The sequence below is a fragment of the Bemisia tabaci genome, chromosome 2 (genome assembly GCF_918797505.1).
Source record: "Bemisia tabaci chromosome 2, PGI_BMITA_v3".
In the NCBI taxonomy this organism is placed as follows: domain Eukaryota; kingdom Metazoa; phylum Arthropoda; class Insecta; order Hemiptera; family Aleyrodidae; genus Bemisia; species Bemisia tabaci.
Window position 1 is genome coordinate 33,406,936 of NC_092794.1, and position 19,757 is coordinate 33,426,692.

General features: G+C 39.0%; 1 protein-coding gene across 8 annotated transcripts in view; it reads right to left on the bottom strand.

Moving 5' to 3' along the window:
* Positions 1-9,484: 9,484 nt before the first annotated feature.
* Positions 9,485-19,757, bottom strand: part of LOC140224062 (uncharacterized) — a 526,468-nt gene continuing 516,195 nt past the window's right edge. For all 8 annotated transcript variants that reach the window (XM_072297187.1, XM_072297183.1, XM_072297184.1 and 5 more), the window contains one exon: positions 9,485-12,891. In XM_072297187.1, coding sequence (XP_072153288.1) covers positions 11,514-12,891 — 1,378 coding nt within the window. In that variant the 3' untranslated portion in view covers positions 9,485-11,513. The remainder of the gene's footprint in view (positions 12,892-19,757) is intronic.

A 19,757-nucleotide genomic window follows, 5' to 3' on the forward strand; every position in this document is an offset into this window, starting at 1 on the left:
TACTGTTTTGATGTGATTTCAACAATTTTACTTTTCTCTCACCTCTATTTATTATTTACAACCTGGAACACGCCTAGGATAGAGGATAAAGTTTTTATTAACATTTCCGTTCCTGACAAGTTGATTATTATAGATGCGCTGACATCATCCAAGGATATAACTTCAGCAGTAATGCGGGTTCAGCATTTTATTTCTGTTTGCCTTTTCGAATTTTTTGAATATACCCTCCCACGATCTTACTACTCCCTAGTTTCCTTTTGCTGTCACCATGAGCCCCACTCCTTTTCCGATTAGATTCCAGTTTCCAATGTTCCTAGAGTTCCCTCTCTCGCGCGCTTTAGTGGTTTAAATTCAAGTCCTAACTCAAAAATTAATCTCTTGAATTTTATCGGATATTTACTAGGCATCAACTTTGCGCTGTACTAATTTTCCGTTTCGACAATTATCAAGCTATTTATTGTGCCCAGAAAAGCCCGTTAAAGGTCATTTTGGGCAGTTTTGCGGCTTTTCCAGAAAATGCTCAAGCAGATTTTGTGGGAAACTTCAAATTCGGATTCAGCGACCAAAAATACATGAGAATCAGCTTTAACCTCTTCTGACCTCTTTCTTGTATCCATCAACCCTTATTGATACTAGGGTATACACCTACAGGAAGAGATCAAATTTTTATAAGTAGACAATGTGGCAACAAGGAATAGGAGTGGAAGAAGAGAAGGTGCTCTCATTCCTCTATTAAACAAGTAGATGCTCCCAGTTACATGAATTTAGGTTAAAAATATGATTTTGGAGAAATTTCAATTTTTAACAAGCGGCCACGCGTTAAGTTGTAAGAAACTGCCGCTCTAGCACGAGACAAAATCCCTTAGTTTTTTGCGTGTAGCTTGGCAACAAATCATCGTACAACATTCGATAATATACGTTGTATAGGTTGTAAAACCAATCTTGAAACAGACTTGCACCAACCTTGCAGTTTCAAGGACAGGATGAGCTCCTTCTTTCAACTTGTGGCAAGGTTGAGGATAGGTTGACTAACCAATCTTGACGTACTAATCATGCATCAACCGTGGACTGGCGTAAAATGTTGTGTGCAGATCGGCCACTAGGGTGCGTTGATCCTCGCCCTCTCTTCAAGTCCAATTTCAGGCAAATTTTTGCAACTCTTTTCGCTTTTTTTAAAAACTTCTGATACCATTTATGCACAGTGCTGATGTGTCCCAAGCATATTGCAAAACTACAGACCGGAAAATCCTCTACTTTCCCGGATTTTCTCATTTGAGACACACTTCTCCGATTTCTTGGCCCTCTTTCATTAAGATTCATTTATCACAAAAAGCCTGAAATAAGATACGATGTAACTCAAGAGTTAATGTACTCAGATGATAAAAATGTAAGTTCAGTGCTAAAAAAAGCAGCGGAACCCCGCCGGAGATGCTTCGGAGTGGATGCGCTCCGCTATGTCAATGCCTTAGCATGCTTGTGGGAAGATCAAGGCCATCTTGCCACAAGCATTAAGCAAGCTTTCGACAAGCACCTAAGGATCTAGGGAAGGAAATTGAAAAAGCAAACTTGAATCAAGCCTGCCTCCTCAAGGTCATGGCAATGCTTTAGCATGCTTGTGGGAAGGTCACAGCAACCTTGCCACAAGCTGTAACCAAGCTTTGGATAATTATTAAAGGACCTAGGCAGTGAAATTGAAAAAGGAAGCTCGGATCCAGCTTGCGTCTTCAAGGTCGGTTGGTTCCACGGCACTTGACCGCGGACAGATGACCGCGGGCCCATTTGGCCACGCAACGTATGACCGTCTCTGTTTTTTTTTTTTTTTTTTTTTTTTTTTTAGTGAGAGAGTAACGCGTAATGAAAACATTGAGGGTGCATCCACTCCCTCCACTCTTTATTCAAGCAGCGCTGGGGCCTTTAAATAAGGAGAATTCCGTAAAAAATTTTACCATTACCAGTTCATTGGTATTGGTGGTGGTAAGTGGTGTTTTATGCATCGACAATTACCTACGTGTTTTTTTAAGCGTTGATAAATTTCGTGTTTTCTAAGTGGTGATGAACTTCATCATTTGATTTTTACAAAATGCAGTTTGTTTCAAGTTCTAAGGGAAACCCGAAACAAGCAAGCTGTGTATGAGGGGTTTCTTTATTCGAGAGAAAAGCCGAATGTAGACATTCGGCGATGTGTAAACTACAGGCCAATCCATTGCCGAGGAAGGCTTCACACAAAAGGTGAAAAGTTCATAAACACTGTTGGCACTCACAACCATCCTCCGGAACCAGCCAAAATCCGAGCAAGGCAGTTCATAGCAAGATTGAAAGAGCGCGCAGTGGAATGGGATGCCATGACTGACGCACTGTGTGGTTGCTACAGCGTCTACAGATCTGACTCCCGGTATGCTGAGTGAAATCCCGAAAGACAAATGTTTGAAAAGAATCGTCCAGCGGGCCCGGAATGTTGCCGACACAGCGCCCCCAAATCCCAAATCACACGAGGAATTTGTAATTCCCGACGAATGTTTCCGTCGGGAAAATTTTTTCCCGAAATTTTTTTGATTAAATTACAAAAACAGAGGCGGTCATCTGTCTAATATTTGTATATGAAATGGACTAAACGTCTGCTAACCAATCTCGATGGGTAACTTTTAAATATCATATTTTGGTTACTAAGGTGTGTGTCATAAGGATACCTAGGGTGCGTTTATTCAGATACTTAAGTCGGAAAAATGGCAGCATTGGCAAAACACAGAAGAAATTGCCGATTTCGGCCGCGCTTTTTTCAGCTTGCCACCCCTCAGCAAGTTTAATTTTGCCATGAGAAAGCATTGATACAATTTCATAGGAGATCAAACGAACTTTAGCTTTTAAAAAGACCGATTTTGCCGTCGGAAGCCATGGCAAGTTACAGGCCCTAATCCACGGTAAAAGTAGGTTATAAGCCATTCTTGCCGCATCTGGCTACTTTCGGGCACGAGTCTTTTGTCACAATGTTGAACCCAAAGACATAAAGACGGAGCGCTCGTATCTAAAAGCACGGGGAAAAAGTGAAGCTAGGTTCGGCGCTGCGCGCTTGTGTGAGTGTGTAAATGAGCGCGGGAATCCATGGCGGCAAACGAAAATTTGATTTGAACTTGTCCTCTTGATTTTTGCACATTTCTTCTTCGAAACGTATTTTAAATTCCTAAAACGAATATACTAAGAAAGTTCGGTCTGCGTCCTAACATAATACACCTACTTTTGCTTGGTAACAGGCAGTAATCTCAGATAAAGTTAGTTTTTCTTCTGCTCATGGTGGTTCTGCAGGTTTAAACAGGCCGTTACAGTTCTAGATCAACGTTACTCCCAAATGAAATTAATCGGTCGACGACGGACGGAAACTAACCTAGAGTTAAAAAAATATGAGTTTGTACCTGAATTTGGGCAAAAATCAACCTAAAATACTTCGTTTCCGCAATTTTATTTGATTCCCGCCCTACATTTGAATTTCAAACTTGTCCCGATTTCGCCGCCAATCCTCTAGCCAATCGTAGAGGTGGTTGAAAAGAAGCTTCATTTTTTGCTTTTAGCCCTCCGTCTTTATGTCTTTGGTTGAACCACAAATTCAGCATTATAAACCACGTGGGAAACGTAACAATTTTTGTTAACCAGAATTTTTTCTGACTAAACTTCCTATTTGCCTTGACTGTACGTGCTTCGTCGCTCCGAAAAGCCGTCACAAAACTGGTCATAACTCGCTCGCAAATCTTCTCAATTTGAGTTAAAATATATCGATAGATGCGCAATCAAACGAAATGTCGATCAAATAAATTTTATTCTCATTAGAATAGAACCCTATTGAGATATTTTTGCGGATTTGTAAAAATACACTGCATTCAATATCATGAGAATGGTAATCTACAGGTTGAAATTGAATCAGTGAGTTCGAAAACACACCAATTCGGGTTTTTTTTATTTTCACTTTTTTTACGGTTTAGTAACACTTATGGATAGAAGCGTCTGCACGTAAAAGGAAAAATCAAAATTGCAATCGGAAGTGCCCGAAACAGCGACGGGAAAAGGGAAAAATCGAAGTCTCTCATTGGAAATACCAATTTTTGGCCCTTTTTCAAGGGAGACGGGTGACCATCCGATTTTGCGGTTTTCTTTTTTCGGTTCAGCATACCTTGTACCAACAAGTTTTATAAATATTCAAGCGTTATTCAGGTCGAAAAATATAACTGTTTCAGGGCAGACTATGAAAAATTAGTATCTGAAAGTCGGTGAGAACGAAAACACACCAACACGGAAATTTTTAAACGCTTAATTCTCTATCATCAAACATGGTGTATCGATTTCAACTTAGTGCTTTACAAAGTCTTTAAGTACTTGTCCTTAGGCACCAGAAAGGTTTTTCTTAAACTAACTTTTTCGCCCGCTGCGCAGTTTTAGGTGTTTCCTGAACAATTTTGTCCCTGAGTTGGTGTGTTTTCGAACTCACTGATTCAATTAAAGGAACATCAGAAATGTGAACAAACCTTTAAGGTTTCTGTACATTTTTTGGAAATTTTTCGTCCAAACCGCGACTTGCCGACTTGGTGACTCAATTTTTGTTCCAGCTACGGAGTTTTCACATTATCAACTTGACAACGCTGTAGCGCACGGTAATTGTTTTTTGTTCTCCCAGTGATCAACTGGGGATAACTTACCTATCACTCTTGCCATTCCATCAATGTAAAAATCTCGAAAAAAATCGATCGCTAGTGAGGTTTTGCCGTGTTTAAATGGGGATTTTTATGGCTATGGAGCGATTTTTTGTATGTGTGTGTGCATTTCTATAAGATCCCTCATAACAGCTTATAGTATTTAGTGTGTATTTTACACGGATTTTTCGAGACTATCGATAGTCGCTGTTCAATATATCGATACGTCCATTCAATTCTAGACCTACCAACCCTTTCCTACAAAATACCCTGTTCTGTCCTAGTTTCCTTAACTTTGCCTTCTTTAACTCCATTTCTAAGTAAACTGTATTAATTATCTGAAGTTCTTTATACCTTGAAGCTTCAATTTCCAATTTGAATTTCCTGACTTTTTCACCATTTTCCTTATAAAACAAAATCTATTCACGTACTTTTTCCCCTTGGGTTTAGCACTTGTTTCATTTGTGTGTTAGCGTTAGCTTTGATACAATGGCGGTATTTTTACGTTCAATTTTATAGGTAGTTAAACATTTTCCAATTTTTTCCTTTAAATCTCTTCGAAAAAGTCCCAATATGACTTATCACTCTTTAAATCAGTAATTCACCCCTTCAACTTAACATTAGTGGTACCTTTGACGGTTCCACCTCTTGCAGTAAGAGAAACTGAATCGCCGAGTTTCTGAGCCTGCTCCTTGGTTTGTCCATGTCCTTCGGTTTGATTTGTGCAACTTCCTTAATGGATAATCTTACTTATCAAAATATTCTTTGACTGAGCGTGGAGTGTAATTTTGTCTTGACAGCATTAGTACCATATGAATCAAAATTTCAATCTATTAAACTCCATTTTTGCCACAGGGTAGGGATCTTTTAGCTATCACCGCTATCAGAGTGCTGTTGAGAACCTAATCACAACTGTCGGTATGTTCTGTTGAGCAGTTATGTAAATATAAAACGGCTGTATTTGTAATAAGTCAATTTCTTTTGTATGTGAACAATAACTGAATTTCCAGAATTCTAAACATCTGACTGTATCTCACGGAAATATTTATCAAGGTCAGAGTTTGTGAATCCTTGGCAACAGTTAATGAATATCCCCCAAGTAACAACTTCGCTCAACAAAGTTTGGTAAGTAAGTACAGCTCAGATCCACCATCGTACACATGTAATTATTAGTCCAAAATTAGTGTCAGTAATGTTTTGAGGGTAAAGTGTTCTCTATTCTCCAAAATTTGTTAGCAGGGCACTGTGGGCCAGAGGTGCCGGTTGCGCGAGAATAATTGATATCTCGGTTAAATCCGAACGAAAATCACTAAGTTTTGGTATGTGGGGGTTTTTTGGGTCGCTGAACTCGAATCTGATGTTAGCTTTGTTCAAAAATCACCAGAAAAGCATGTTATGAAGATTTGAGCTAATCCAGTGATAACTCCTTTTTTCGAGCAATCGCACTGGGATTAGAAACTATTTTAACACTGGAGAAACTTTCAAAAACAAAACTGAGAACTTGAAAGTGCCCAAGAAGAGTCTGGGAAACGACCTAAGATTGTTTCAATTAGAAGAATGAAGGACGCGAGAATATTCATAGAGGAACGCTTTATATGTTAATTTTTTTTTGTCACTGTCTCCTCGTATTATTGGTTCTTGTGGGTTACCATGCTTAAATAAAAAGATTAACTTTGCAAATTAATGCCCTGCGTGGTTTAACGGTTCTATGTTTTGCCGTTGTAAGCTATCAAGTATCATGTCAGAGGATCAAAGAAGCATCATATGAATTTTCTTGAGAGGCGCTAGGCATGAGAATGGACAATATTTACTTACAGCGTTTACTGGAAATGACGGTCAGCTGAACATAATTTTTTTACCACTCTTGCATTTGGTGCAACTAATAAATTCCGCCCAAATTTTTACCAATTATTGGCTATGCTCAAAATTCAGGGGGGAAAAATGCCTTTATGTATAGGTATAAAATCAGAACTGCATTCAAATACCCACGACCATGCCGTCGATTGAGCTAGTCAACATTAGCAGCTTCTAGTGCGATTGAAATCATCAATACATTTGAGAAAACCGTAGGCGAGTCGCCGTGATCCTCTGGTATGTGAAAGGACACAATTACATTCAGGAAACCAAACGTCATGAGCGAAGCAGCAGGACAAAATTTGCCTTAAGGTAAATTGTATGGGTTAGAAGGGTTAGTTCTGCATTATTTGGCGCAAAGATATTCCTAACTTTGACCACTTGGTCGCATTTAAAAGTCTGAGGGAGAAAAACAAGTTTTCCAAGCAAACATCAGTTAAAATTGGTCTGCACTGTTGCCAATCTTGAGGAACCATCTACCTTAAACACTTACATTACTAATAATGCAAATCATGACTTGAAATATTGACCCAATGCCCTTCAGACATTAGGAGATATCATCACTGAAAACTAAAATAGTGTGTTTTTTTTTTACCCTCAAACTGTTTTCTGATGTACTAAACAATTTCAGTTTTAATTTAAAGGTGCATTTTCTCGTTTTGCGTCACATATAATAGCCGTATGGTAGTAATTTCACTTACGAGAAAGAAGAAAAAGATGAAAGACAGAATGACAGATGGATTTATAAATGTCATCTCGAGAACCTTTTTTGCACTTATTAAATACGAAAAAATGTGGCAACCATGGAAAAAAGTGCGCACCCTCAGAAGCGCAGCAACTCAATTTAACAATATTATTACTATTCACTCGGAAGAATTTAATTACTGTACGATATCTAAGGTCATATATGTGAAATATGAACTCGATCCTATTTTTGATGAATCGACTTTTTTTTAAAAAAAATTCAAAAAATGGGTTTCCCGCAATTTCCCGCAGCAAAACTGTGGTGCAAATGAATGTTGAGGATTCAAAGAAAAAGTATCTGGCATTAAAACTCTAAAGAAACTTAAAGAAAAAACTGCAGAAAGCTTTTTCGGTGGAATTTTTAAGATTTATTAGGCTCGTCTTCTAACAAGCTTCCTGGACAGTGAAAAGTGCTCAATTGAAAAAGTGTATGAGTCAAATGAAAGCTCTTTTTTAGGAGAAGAAGTCCTAGTGAACAAATTGTCATCCTGTGCAACCGCGGGGCCGTGATAAGGTCTTACACGGTTGCAGTTCAGGACGCGCTTCTATATATTATCCGTGCAGTGTGAGAGGTACCTAAGTTCCCCCCTCCAATACATCGCTGTTGGGCGATTATTCGATGAAATTTTGATGAATCCTCATCTTTTAGAGAGGCACTTTAACAAATTCCCCATCATCAATACAAAACTGAACACTCTTAAAAATGGTATTTTTTGCGCGAAACGGGCCTCTCTGGCCCACAGTGCAGGGGTGCAAATTGCGCGGAGGCTGAGAGATACTTGTTATTTTTCTAGATTTTTCAGATTTGCAATTCTTGTGGAATACTTACTGTGACTTTGGCACACATTCTAAAATTAACAAGAAATTCCACAAAAGTTAGATCAGCACGTTGTGTTGACCTTCTTGCGAGAACCTAGCGCGAAGCTGAAAATTGCAGGGGCATGAAACAATTTTCGCTTTGGTTTGTGAGATTTTCTTATAAACTTGGCATCCTCATATTTGTCCGACTTTTACCAAAATTATCTCTTCCATCACCATTATAGCAACAACATCAGCATAAACATTCTTGATAAGAGGTGGCATAGTATCACAGAGAACCCTGAGAGTTTTGTATTAAATACTAATGATGCTCCTCTGGAAGAATTAAAATCATTCTAAACTACATTTATCAACAGCTCTTGCTGACGATAACCTGCTACCTTCATCAACTTAATCTAAAGTTTAGCAAAATAGATTAGCCAACTAATGTACTATCATTTCCATGCAAACCCTCAACCTTGTTTCAATTGAGGAATGATAAATACAGTTTTTACTATGCCTTAGAATTCTTACCATAATTATTACCATTTGGAGTCAGGAAATAAAAATAATTGCTTCATTGTTTGAATTTTTATTGGCCAACTAAGTTCACAGTGGAACTTTCATCTACTGGGTGGTTCCTAATGAAGGTAAATATTTATTCTTCTCTTATTTGGATGAGAATTACCTACATCATGTATGATGACATACTGTGACACTGGGTGCCGCTATTAGGTACTCTACTGATATTGCAACGATACTGGAAAAATTCTTAACTCAGGGTGTTATCTTGCAAGCTATTGGTAAGAATTAGTCATATTTCGATCCTTTGAATTCTTTCATCATTCAGAACTAAAAAACTAAATTCAGCTTGAACAGGCACATATCTCATCATCATCTCGCTTATCAAACAATGCTTCGCGTCCTCCTCCGCTTCTCATCTTGATGAGAGCAGGGGCAGGCGAAGATTTGAAATGTGCGCTACAGATTCAGTAGTCGCCTGGCAAAAGTGGTACCCGCCTGACGTCACAAAACTTCAAGATGGCAAGAAAAATCAAACTGGGACAATAATTAAGGAAAAGGACTGTGTGGTTACTAAGGAATACCTAAATGATCATTCATTTTTTCAAACCCTCATAATTTAAAAAAATTAATTTGAAGTACGTATTTGGAGACTTTACACTTTACTGGGAGAACATCCAATGCCCAGCATGAGCATTGGAAACGTCATTCGTGTATGACCGACTTGTTGAACTTGCCATGGACAGAAAAAGATGTGCCTTTAATAGGGACAACTTAGCAAACTCTGCATAGGATCCAAGTAATGGGAAATTAGCGTCTATGAATAACCCTTTTTGAAAAGTTATTTTCTCTATATTCAGGCATGAAAATGGAAATCAAGCTCTAAAAAAAAAGATATTAAAACTTCATATATATTAAGAAATATACAGGAAAAAACAAAATTAATTCCTCTCAGGAATGTGTTATAACAATGAATTTATAAAGCATCAGTACCTTTCAACTTGGAATCAAGAAAAATATAACATATACAGAAGACGCTGAGTATCTATATGTAGGGAATGAATGATTAAAACACCGTAAATAACTCTAAACCACATACTACCCATACTGATTCACCTCGTAACTTTAAAGGGTCTGTCACATGCAAGAGATACAGCTTTGTGAGTTGACGCTATTGAGGTGGTATAACACAATAATTACGATGGTTTCATTTAGAAAGTCTGAAATCCTTGCGTTCGTGCGTATTTTGGAACACGCTTTTTCAATATTCCCAGGTTTGGGGACAGTTTTCTAGTCACCGGAAACAAGCAAACGACAACTTTAGGCGGCCTTCCCAAGTAGCAGTGATCGCGATAAATTGCGATTTAATTGGAGAATGTATCGCGATTTTATCGACGTCGCGATTTATTGCAATATTATCGGGAGAAAAATCGCGATAAATTGCAACAAAATCGCGATATTATCGAACGCGATTTTATAGAGATAAAATTGCAATAAATTGCAATTTTTCATTAACGCATGAATGACGCATATGAAAGATGTTTCTATTCCGCCGCCGCCGTTTTTACCGAGATCCGTTGGTAACTTAACCATCTCATTTTTTTTTATCAATTATTAGTATAATGTTACAAAGACAGACTGGTAAGCTTACCTGAAAACCGGTATTTTTACTGATTTTTTCAGGTAAGAATGCCACTTTTATTGGTAATCAATCCCCGGTAACTTTACCATTTTATCTCGGTAATTCTACCACAGTCGATAAAAACTATTGGCGTTTTTCCCAAGGTCCATCGGTAACTTTGCCATCTCACTATTATTGGTAATTTTACAGAGACAGAATGATGAGATTACCAATAGAACCTTATTTTACCAACCGTATTTCAAGGTATGAAATAAAATACAGAGGAGGGAAAATTAAAAAAAAAAAAAAAAAAAAAAATAATCCAATGAAAAATCGGTGTCAGTCAACGCAAAGACATAAGTTGTGAGGTTGCGAAGCGCCGATCCATGTATAAGAGGCTTCAATTCGCACACGCAAGTCATATAGCGGTCATAGCATAGTGACAATGTGCTGGCCTTCCACCGTAGCGATTGGGGTTCGAATCCCCGCGGAGGCTCCGGGGATTTTACGCTCGTCTTCGTCAAAGGACCTGACGGCTGAACCTAACGGCAATCGGCTGACAACTTTAACCCCTTTTTTTTGGCGATTTTATCAATCGCTAGGATCATCAACATCTGAGCGATCATCCTCGATCTTATCGCGATAAAATCGCAATTTTTTCGGGCCGATAAAATCGCAATAAAATCGCGAAAAGATCGAGGATAATCGCTCAAATGTTGATGATCCTAGCGATTTTATCGCCGATAAAATCGAGGATAATCGCGACTTTATCGGCGATAAAATCGCGATTTTTCCGTTGAAAAATGCTACTTGGGTTGGTGGTTGTATATTTATTTTATTTACAAGCGAGACGTGATCTTTCATAGTGGTCCATGCCTTGAGTTGTTAGAGTGTATTTCATCGAGCTGCAAGTTATACTGATAAATATTATGCATAGGATAGTTAGTTTCTGTTAAACGGAAGTTATTGTCGTCGCTTGTTTCCAGATGCAATGACGGAACTCTGCCCCCTGACAAAGGAGGTATAAAAACGCATTGTTCCAGACAACACAATCGCAAGGAAGAGTAGATTGTAGACTTTCTTAAAAAAATCATTGTGATTTTCATGCCATTTTACCTGGAAGAAGTCTTTTCACATGCCTTTATCGCTTGCGTACGACAGACCCATTGAGTATAAGGGCTATTCCGAACTGGCACAACAAATAGTTAGACAGAAGAAATGAAATATCTAATCACTCTCTTCTTTTAACTTTTTCAATGTTTTGACAGATCGTTCATTGAAGCTTCATGGTCTTTATTTTACCTTTGTTTTGATAGTAGTTGGTCCACTGGATTGGAAAGTAACCTAGATTGTGGACGGTGGATCAAGATCGATTTATGATTATAATCATTATTTACATTTGTGACACCATGGTGAGCAGTTTCGCTTACTCTACACCGTTTACTAATGTGCACGCCTGATGGACTAACATTTCGTTTCATGATATTGAATTCTCCAAAGCCACCGTTGAACATGTCTCCATGAAATCCAGATGATGACATTTCTGGTTTTCTCTTCATCACGTCGAGTTTATCGAATCCTCCTGTAAAAGCATCGCTCTGGAAATCGGCCCATGAAATTTTCGGTTTCCTCTTCATCGCATCAAAATCACCAGGTCCACCGGTTACAGCATCGTCATGAAAACCAGTGGATGACATCTCCAATTTTCTCTTCATGACGTTGAACTCGTCAAAGCCACCGTCAAAAGTATCTCCATGAAAACCGGGTGATAACATTCCCAGTCGCCGTTTCATGACGTCGAAATCACCGAAACCCCCGTTGAAAGTGTCTTCGTGAAAACCGGATAAAGACGTTTCCGGTTTCCTTTTAATCCCGTTAATTGCTTCCGCCCTCCCCGTGAATGTGTCTTCGTGAAAAGCGGATGACATCTTTGGTTTCCTCTTCATGACGTCGAACTCACCGAAGCCATTGGTGAATGCGTCGCTGTGAAAACCGAAAGATGACATCTCAGGTCGTCTTTTCATAATGTCGAAATCACCGAAGCCCCCGTTGAAAGTGTCTCCGTGAAAACCGGATGAAGACATCTCCGGTTTCCTTTTCATCACGTCGGGTTCCCCGAATCCGCTGAAGAAGGCGTAACTGTGGAGCGTGGAGGACTTCATTTCTGGCTTCTGTTTCTGGAGCGCCCTCTTCAGATGGCGTCGGGCTTCCAGCTCTGCCAGTAACTTCGACAGGATGTAGTTAACCGTCACCACCCGATTCGCCTCATCCTCCGCAGATACCCCTTTTACTCCCAGTAAGCGGTCCACGGTCGGCATCTGACTGTTCCTGTTCCTGTGACTGCCGTCCTTAGCGATAACGTCACTTTGGAGACCAATCTTGCTGGCATCAGCCTGTAGTGATCTCCTCACGAGATACCGCGTGCTGACTGGAAGGGTGAGCTTAGGTGCCGGAGTAGTCGTTGTCTCAGTCAAGTTTTCCAGCGTCTTCGTTGGCGTGAGACTGGGAGATGAGATTTCTGTTATTTCGCCACCATTTTGCGAGAAAGGATCGCAGGTGATGCCGGGGAGACTGCAGCTTTGAACGAGGGATGGTAGCTGTCGTTTTCCGCGAGACTGTGCCAGTCTCGAGGCTCCCTCTCCGAATCTCGTATGATGGAAGGTCTCGTCTTTTCCTCTACGAATGGAAAAAAAAAATTAGAAGTTAAATGATGATTTCTTTAATATATGTGGAACAAAGGAATCACTTAGATTAGAGGGTGCTTACTGCAAAGGGAGTGCCACTAATGTCTTTTGATTATTTGGATAGCATTTTGCAATTCGAAACTATAATAGGCAGTACGGTAGGTTTTCAGGAGAGCAACTTTTACACAAACCATTGGCGTTTTTCCTCAAAACGATCACTGTTGCGGTTTGATGGTTCATTTTATAGCTATGCAGTTCCTTTAGCACCCTGTGTTGACAGATTCTTCGGAAACAACACACTGTCGCCAAAAATTACAGAAAAAAAAACAAAAAAACTATAGTCCCTTATTGCAAAATGAAGAATCCGGGAAAGCTCATTTTGCAATTAAGAACTATAGATTGTTTTAGCATTGACTGCATAGGGGAGACGACCCTGGTGTCACTATTTTACACTAGAGGGTTAACCCCGACAGAGAAAACACCCCTTCCTCCCATCATACCAGGAAGGGGGGAGGTGCATTGTCTCTGCGGAAAGATATTCTACCAAAAACAGGGTGTACGAAAAATATGGATATCTACAGACATGCTATTATTTCGAGAATGGTGGCAAATACCTATTCACATGCAATTCGGACACAGTGATTTAAAAACCAAATTTTCTTTTCTACCCCTGCGATGGCGGGGGTAGGTGAAAATAAAAGTGATCAATCGTCTTGCGATAAAGATGAGAACGATATTATTTGCGACAAAACCAAGGTAGATATAATTACTGAACTTTTAAATACAGACTTAACCCCAGTTCTCAAAAGTGATGCACTGCATGATTCAGTTAAAGAATTTATGCAAAAATCACAAAATGCGGTGAGTGTTATATCTAAAGAAAACAAAGTGCTAATACAAGAAAAAGATGAACTTGCTGCACAACTAAAATCTTTTCTTGAGAAACAATCAGTTTATGAACAACAGAACCAAACATTAATCTCAAACCTGCAGTCACAGATTAACGACCTAAAACAAGAAAAAACTCTCAATTCGGGCAGCTCCTCTAGCTCCGTTAATAAAAATGTGTCTTCTATTTCTAAAGATATTTCTTCAATGAAAAATCTAACTAAACCTAACGTTAACCGTAAAAACTCAGGTCAAACTAAATTGACCCAATTTACATCTAAAAAGGACCAAGTGGCCACATCCAACCCGTCCACATCTTCTACCCAAACTCCCACTGGGAATAAATTCACACCTCTTCAAGATGAAGAGACAATGGAAACTCAAGACGACGCAGCAGATCCGGACTCAGAAGATGCCTCACTTTCAGAAGACGCAAACTCTGATCCAGAATTCAGGTCAAAACGTCTCATTTATCGACAACAACGCAAGAAAAGGAAACGCGGAAATTCACCACAGGATCCTTCAACTGCAAACAACGCACTCAATAATAAGGATAAGTCTATTGATAAGAACTCTACTAATAATTCTAATGTTAAGATAGATAAGAAACCCCTTCCTCCTCCTCCACTTAAAGTTGTAGGCATTAAGGGATTTGAGAACCTCAAAAAAATTTTAAAATTAGCTTCTCCTAACGAAGATTATAGTATAAGGTTTTTAAACAATGAAACTTGGAAGGTAAATCCATCCACAGATGAATCCTTTCGATTAATAACTGAACATTTGAATGCTGAAAAAGTGCAGTGGTATTCGCACTCAAACAAAAACATCAGAAACATAAAAGTTGTATGTAAAGGCTTACCTCCATCCATGCCTGAAGAGGAAATTATGCAAGACTTACTTGCAAAAAATTTCAAAATCAACTCGGTAGTCTGCATGCGCAAAAGAGTAGAAAAGCAAATAAAAAAACCAAAAGTCTTAGATTCCTCCGTTAAAAACTCAGAAGATAAAACAAATACCTTTGAAGATAATTCCAATGTTCCTAAAAAAACTATCAAGGAATACGAGTTGGTCAAAATTCCGATTCACCAACTCGATTTTGACCATACCGATTCAATTGAAAATATATTTAACATCAAAGCAATTGCCCACACAATTGTTAAAATTGAGCAAATTAAAACAGATCCCACCTTGGTGCCTCAGTGCAAACGCTGTTGTGGTTTTGCGCATACAGCAAATTACTGTGCTAAGACACCAAGATGCGTCAAATGTGCTGGAAAACATTTTTCACATGAATGTGTTTTCCAGGGCAAGATCATTAACCCCAAATGTGCTAACTGCGGTGCTGTAGGTCACCCGGCCAGCTACAGGGGCTGTCCTTTCGCCAAGGAATTCCAAATGGCGAGAAAACAACAACTCAAACGAAAGAAAAACCCGGAAAATAATGAGAAAAACTTTCCCCAAATGGGTAAAAAAAATAAAACAACAAACGTAGCTAAGCCAAAGCCATTAGAAAAGTCTTTTGCGCAAGCAGTTAAAAATGATGAGTCAAACTCCAATCAATCTGATATTATCAGCACGCTTCTAAAAACCATCGAAGTACTCAATGTGCAAATTCAATTGTTGAACGAAAAAATTAGCCGCTTAGAAGCCCGAGCTAAATAAATGATTCATCTTTTCTTTGTATTTTTATGTGTAATATTGTTAGTGAAAATGTCTATTTGTCTTTTCCAAATAATGATGACTGTCCTTTTTTCGTGCAGGATGACGCAGTCATTAATTACGATGATGTAGTGCAGCTTCCACACACGAAATCTGATAGAAACCTGAAGTCTTTAAATTTTATGGCTTGGAACTGCGGTGGGCTGACACGGGTGAAGGCCGAGCAATTCAATGTCACGCTAAGAGATTTCAATGTGGACGTAGCCCTTCTGTCGGAGACCTGGTTCACAAGAAACGACTACAAGAGGTATTTTGTGGGGTATAGAATGTACAACGCTCTACACCCTGCCAATAAACATAGAGGTGGATCCTCAATTCTAATAAAAGAAAATTTAAAACACAATTTAATTAAACTTATAGAAACACCAGCATTTCAAAGCGCGGTGATTAGATTAGAGACAGAGATTGGAGAGTTTAACTTGGCTTCACTCTATACCCCACCTCGAAATACTCTCTCACCTGATGATTATTCCAACTTTTTTGATGAACTGGGTCCCACTTTTATGGTAGCCGGAGATTGGAACGCAAAGGACCCTACATGGGGTTCCAGAATAACTAACCCAAAAGGAAAATCCCTTCTGGAAGCAGTAAATTTAACAGGTGGAAGTTTTGTCACTCCAGGGAAACCTACGAACTTCCCATATGATCCTAAACACAATCCGGATCTAATTGATTTCTTTGTATATAAAAATTTAAATTTAATAGATAAAACAACTTGTGACATATTACCCCCTCCTTTACAGGGTCATGCAAAAGTAATCATGTCCATATTTACAAATCCAGTCTTGGTTGACAGACCCCCAACTATCTGTTCAAAAAAGACAGACTGGGATAAGTTTCGGCAAGACTTTGATAACCTTATTGTTAACAGCGTTACAATCTCCTCTCCTGTGGATATTGACAGAGAGACTGAACTGTTAGTGGAACAAATTCAAAAATGTGCGAGAAATAATACCCCTACGGCAACTAATAACTCTCGTCCTTACACAATTCCAAAAGAATTATTAAATTTAATTCGAACAAAACGGAAAGCTCACAGAGTTGCAGCAAATACTAAAACCCCTACTGATAAAAGTCACTACAACCGTCTTAACAAAATAGTTAAGAAACGCACACAAGATTTTCTTAACAAAAAATTTGAAAATTTCATTGAATCACTCTCACCAATAAAAGACAAAAATTACTCTTTATGGGCAGCTACAAGATATCTGAAAAAACCTAAACAATTAAAATTTCCAATCAGAAAAGCAAATGGTTCTTGGGCCATTTCAGATATAGAAAAGGCTGAAGTTTTGGCCGATCATTTTGAGGCAGCTTTTAAGCCTCACAATGACATCGAAACAGATTCATCTTTATCAGATTCGGAGGGAGCTTCCACTGACAGTTCGGTCTCAGAAACACAAAATCAGGGGGAGGCGTCAGCATTGAAACCTCGTAAAAAAGTCAGAAAGATTCCACCAGTTAAAATTAAGACCATTTCTCCTTCAGAGCTCTCCAAGGAAATTAAAGGAAAGATCAAAATTAAGAAAGCTCCAGGCTTCGACAAAATCTCAGGTTTAATCTTGAAAAATTTACCCAAAAAAGCATTAATGAAACTAGTTGCTATTTTCAACGCAGTTTTTCGCTGTAAATACATTCCAGCACAATGGAAAATCGCTGAAATCTTTGTTCTACTGAAGCCTGATAAACCACCAGCAGAAGCAGCTTCCTATAGACCTATCTCGCTCTTACCGGTCATAGGGAAATTATTCGAAAGACTATACATCAAACGTTTAAATGAAATAGTAAAACATAAAAACTTAATTATTGACGCTCAATTTGGGTTTAGAGCCCAGCACTCTACTGTGGACCAGCTTCACAGAGTAACAAAATTCATAGAAGATGCTCTCGAAAAAGGAGAATACTGTGTGGCAGTCTTTCTTGACGTAGCACAGGCATTTGATCGTGTTTGGCACGAGCGTTTGGTTGATAAGCTCTATAAAATGCTCCCTTGCAACCATGTGGAGCTCCTAGCATCTTTTCTTACGGATAGACATTTTCGTGTCCGATATGAAAATGCTGTCTCCAGCATAAGACCTATAGGTAAGGGCTGGAGTTCCGCAGGGTTCTTGTCTTTCTCCTCTTCTATACTCTCTCTTCACCACGGACATCCCACAGTCTGGGAAGGGGGGAAAGTTGGGCATTTATGCAGACGATACTCTCGTGCTAACATCGTCTCGAAGTTACAGGGAGGCACGTTTTAACGCTCAATCTCATTTAAACAAAATAGATAAATGGACAAAAAAAGACAAAACCAAACTAAATGCGTCTAAATCGGTTGAGGTTGTTTTCACTAATAGACCATTTACCCATATTCCCCTACTTTTAGGAGAAGTTAAAATCCCAAACGATAACATCGCAAAATATCTTGGCCTCCACCTGGATTCCAGGCTCAGATGGGGCGCTCACATTAAAAAAAAGGTCGCTCAACTGCGACTAAAGTTCTCTAATATGCAGTGGCTCTTGGGGCGCAAATCTCGACTTTCCCTACAACTAAAGTTGCTTCTCTACAAGTCAATGTTGAGGCCGGTTTGGAGTTATGGTTGCCAATTGTGGGGTTGTGCAGCCAAGTCAAATTTAGATAAGATCGAAATCATTCAGATGAAGATTCTAAGAAGTATTGCTAAAGCTCGGTGGTATGAGAGGAATGCAGATATTCGCGCTGACCTCAATATTGACTCTGTAGAGAACTACATCACCAAGATGTACTCTGCGTATGAGATGAGACTACATCGTCACCCCAACCAAGAAGCGCTTGCGCTGTTGGAATGGGACCGATGTAATCGCAGGTTGAAAAGACGTAAGCCCTATGAGCTTGGAATTCAGGGCTTTTCAAAATTTTTCCCATAATACTAGTGTGCCTCCCCGTATCTTCGGATGGATCAGAGGTGCTTAGGTCTTCGGCCGGTGTCGGTCGACCGTAGTCTTCAATAAAACAAAGACAAAAACAAAGTTAAGACAAAAAGGCATTTTTATTTTAGGAGTAATTATGTTTTTAGAGCTCCTCAATATTCAGAGGTAGTATGATATTTTTATGTTAAAACTTTGAAAATTTATAAGATAAAATGTTTATATATTATAATTAAGTTATACTTATAGATTAATTAAGCTTTAAAAGACATCTATGTATGTCTATTAGCGACCTTTGTACAAGTTTAATTCGTGCAAATAAAAAAAAAAAAAAAAAAAAAAAATGCAATTCGGACGGGAGGATTTATAGATTTGATTGACATGAATCGATCGGAAAATGAAAGTGTGAATCGATCGACAAATGGAGATGTTGCATGTGTGAGGAATTTGCGATTTGACTGTTGATTCTTATGTAAAAGTTCGCGAGAAACACGATGGTGCCACTGGTTTTCTCTGAAATCGACTCTCAAACTCAAAAAAAGCTCTCAAGTTGAGTCCAAAATGGAGGGGATATCCCACCCTACCCTGAGAGTCCACGTCTACATCAAGACAAACTCCCTATGCAAAGATAGGGAGCAAATACAAAGCAGGGTTGCCGTGTTTTCAGTTTTGGAGTCCCCAAATAAAGTGGCAGCCCTGTCAATGTATTTGCTCCCTATCTTTGCATGGAGAGTTTGTCATGATGTAGACGTGGACTCTCAGGGTAGGGTGAGATATCCCCTCCATTTTGGCCTCAACTTGAGAGCTTTTTTTGAGCTTGGGAGTTGATTTCAGAGAAAACCAGTGGCACTATCGTGTTTCTCGCGAACTTTTACATAGAAATCAACAGTTAAATCGCAAATTCCTCACACATGCAACATCTCCATTATTGAAAAACCGGTGTCATGAATCCGACATGACCGACATGAATCGATCGAAAAGTTAGGAACGTGAACCGATTGACGTGATTCGATCGGCACTAATTCGATTGACGACCGTGAATTGGACGCAGTTAAACAGAAAGGAACCAAGCTACATCGGGATCGAACCGAGAAAAAGAGGTATAAAGTTCGGCTCCTGCATAAGACTCAATGTAAAAGATAAACTTCAAGTTCAATTTCTACAAAATTTGCTCCAACAAAAACTTTGAATTTTTGGTGATGGACAGTAGAGCAGTGGTTGAGTTCAAAACCACTCATAACTAAATTTTTTCCAAAATGTGGGTTGGTTCCTTTCTGCTTAACTCAGTCCAATTAATCAAAAGCCTGCGAATCGATCGACAAATCTGTGCATCGATTGACAACCCCATGAGTCGTTCGAAAA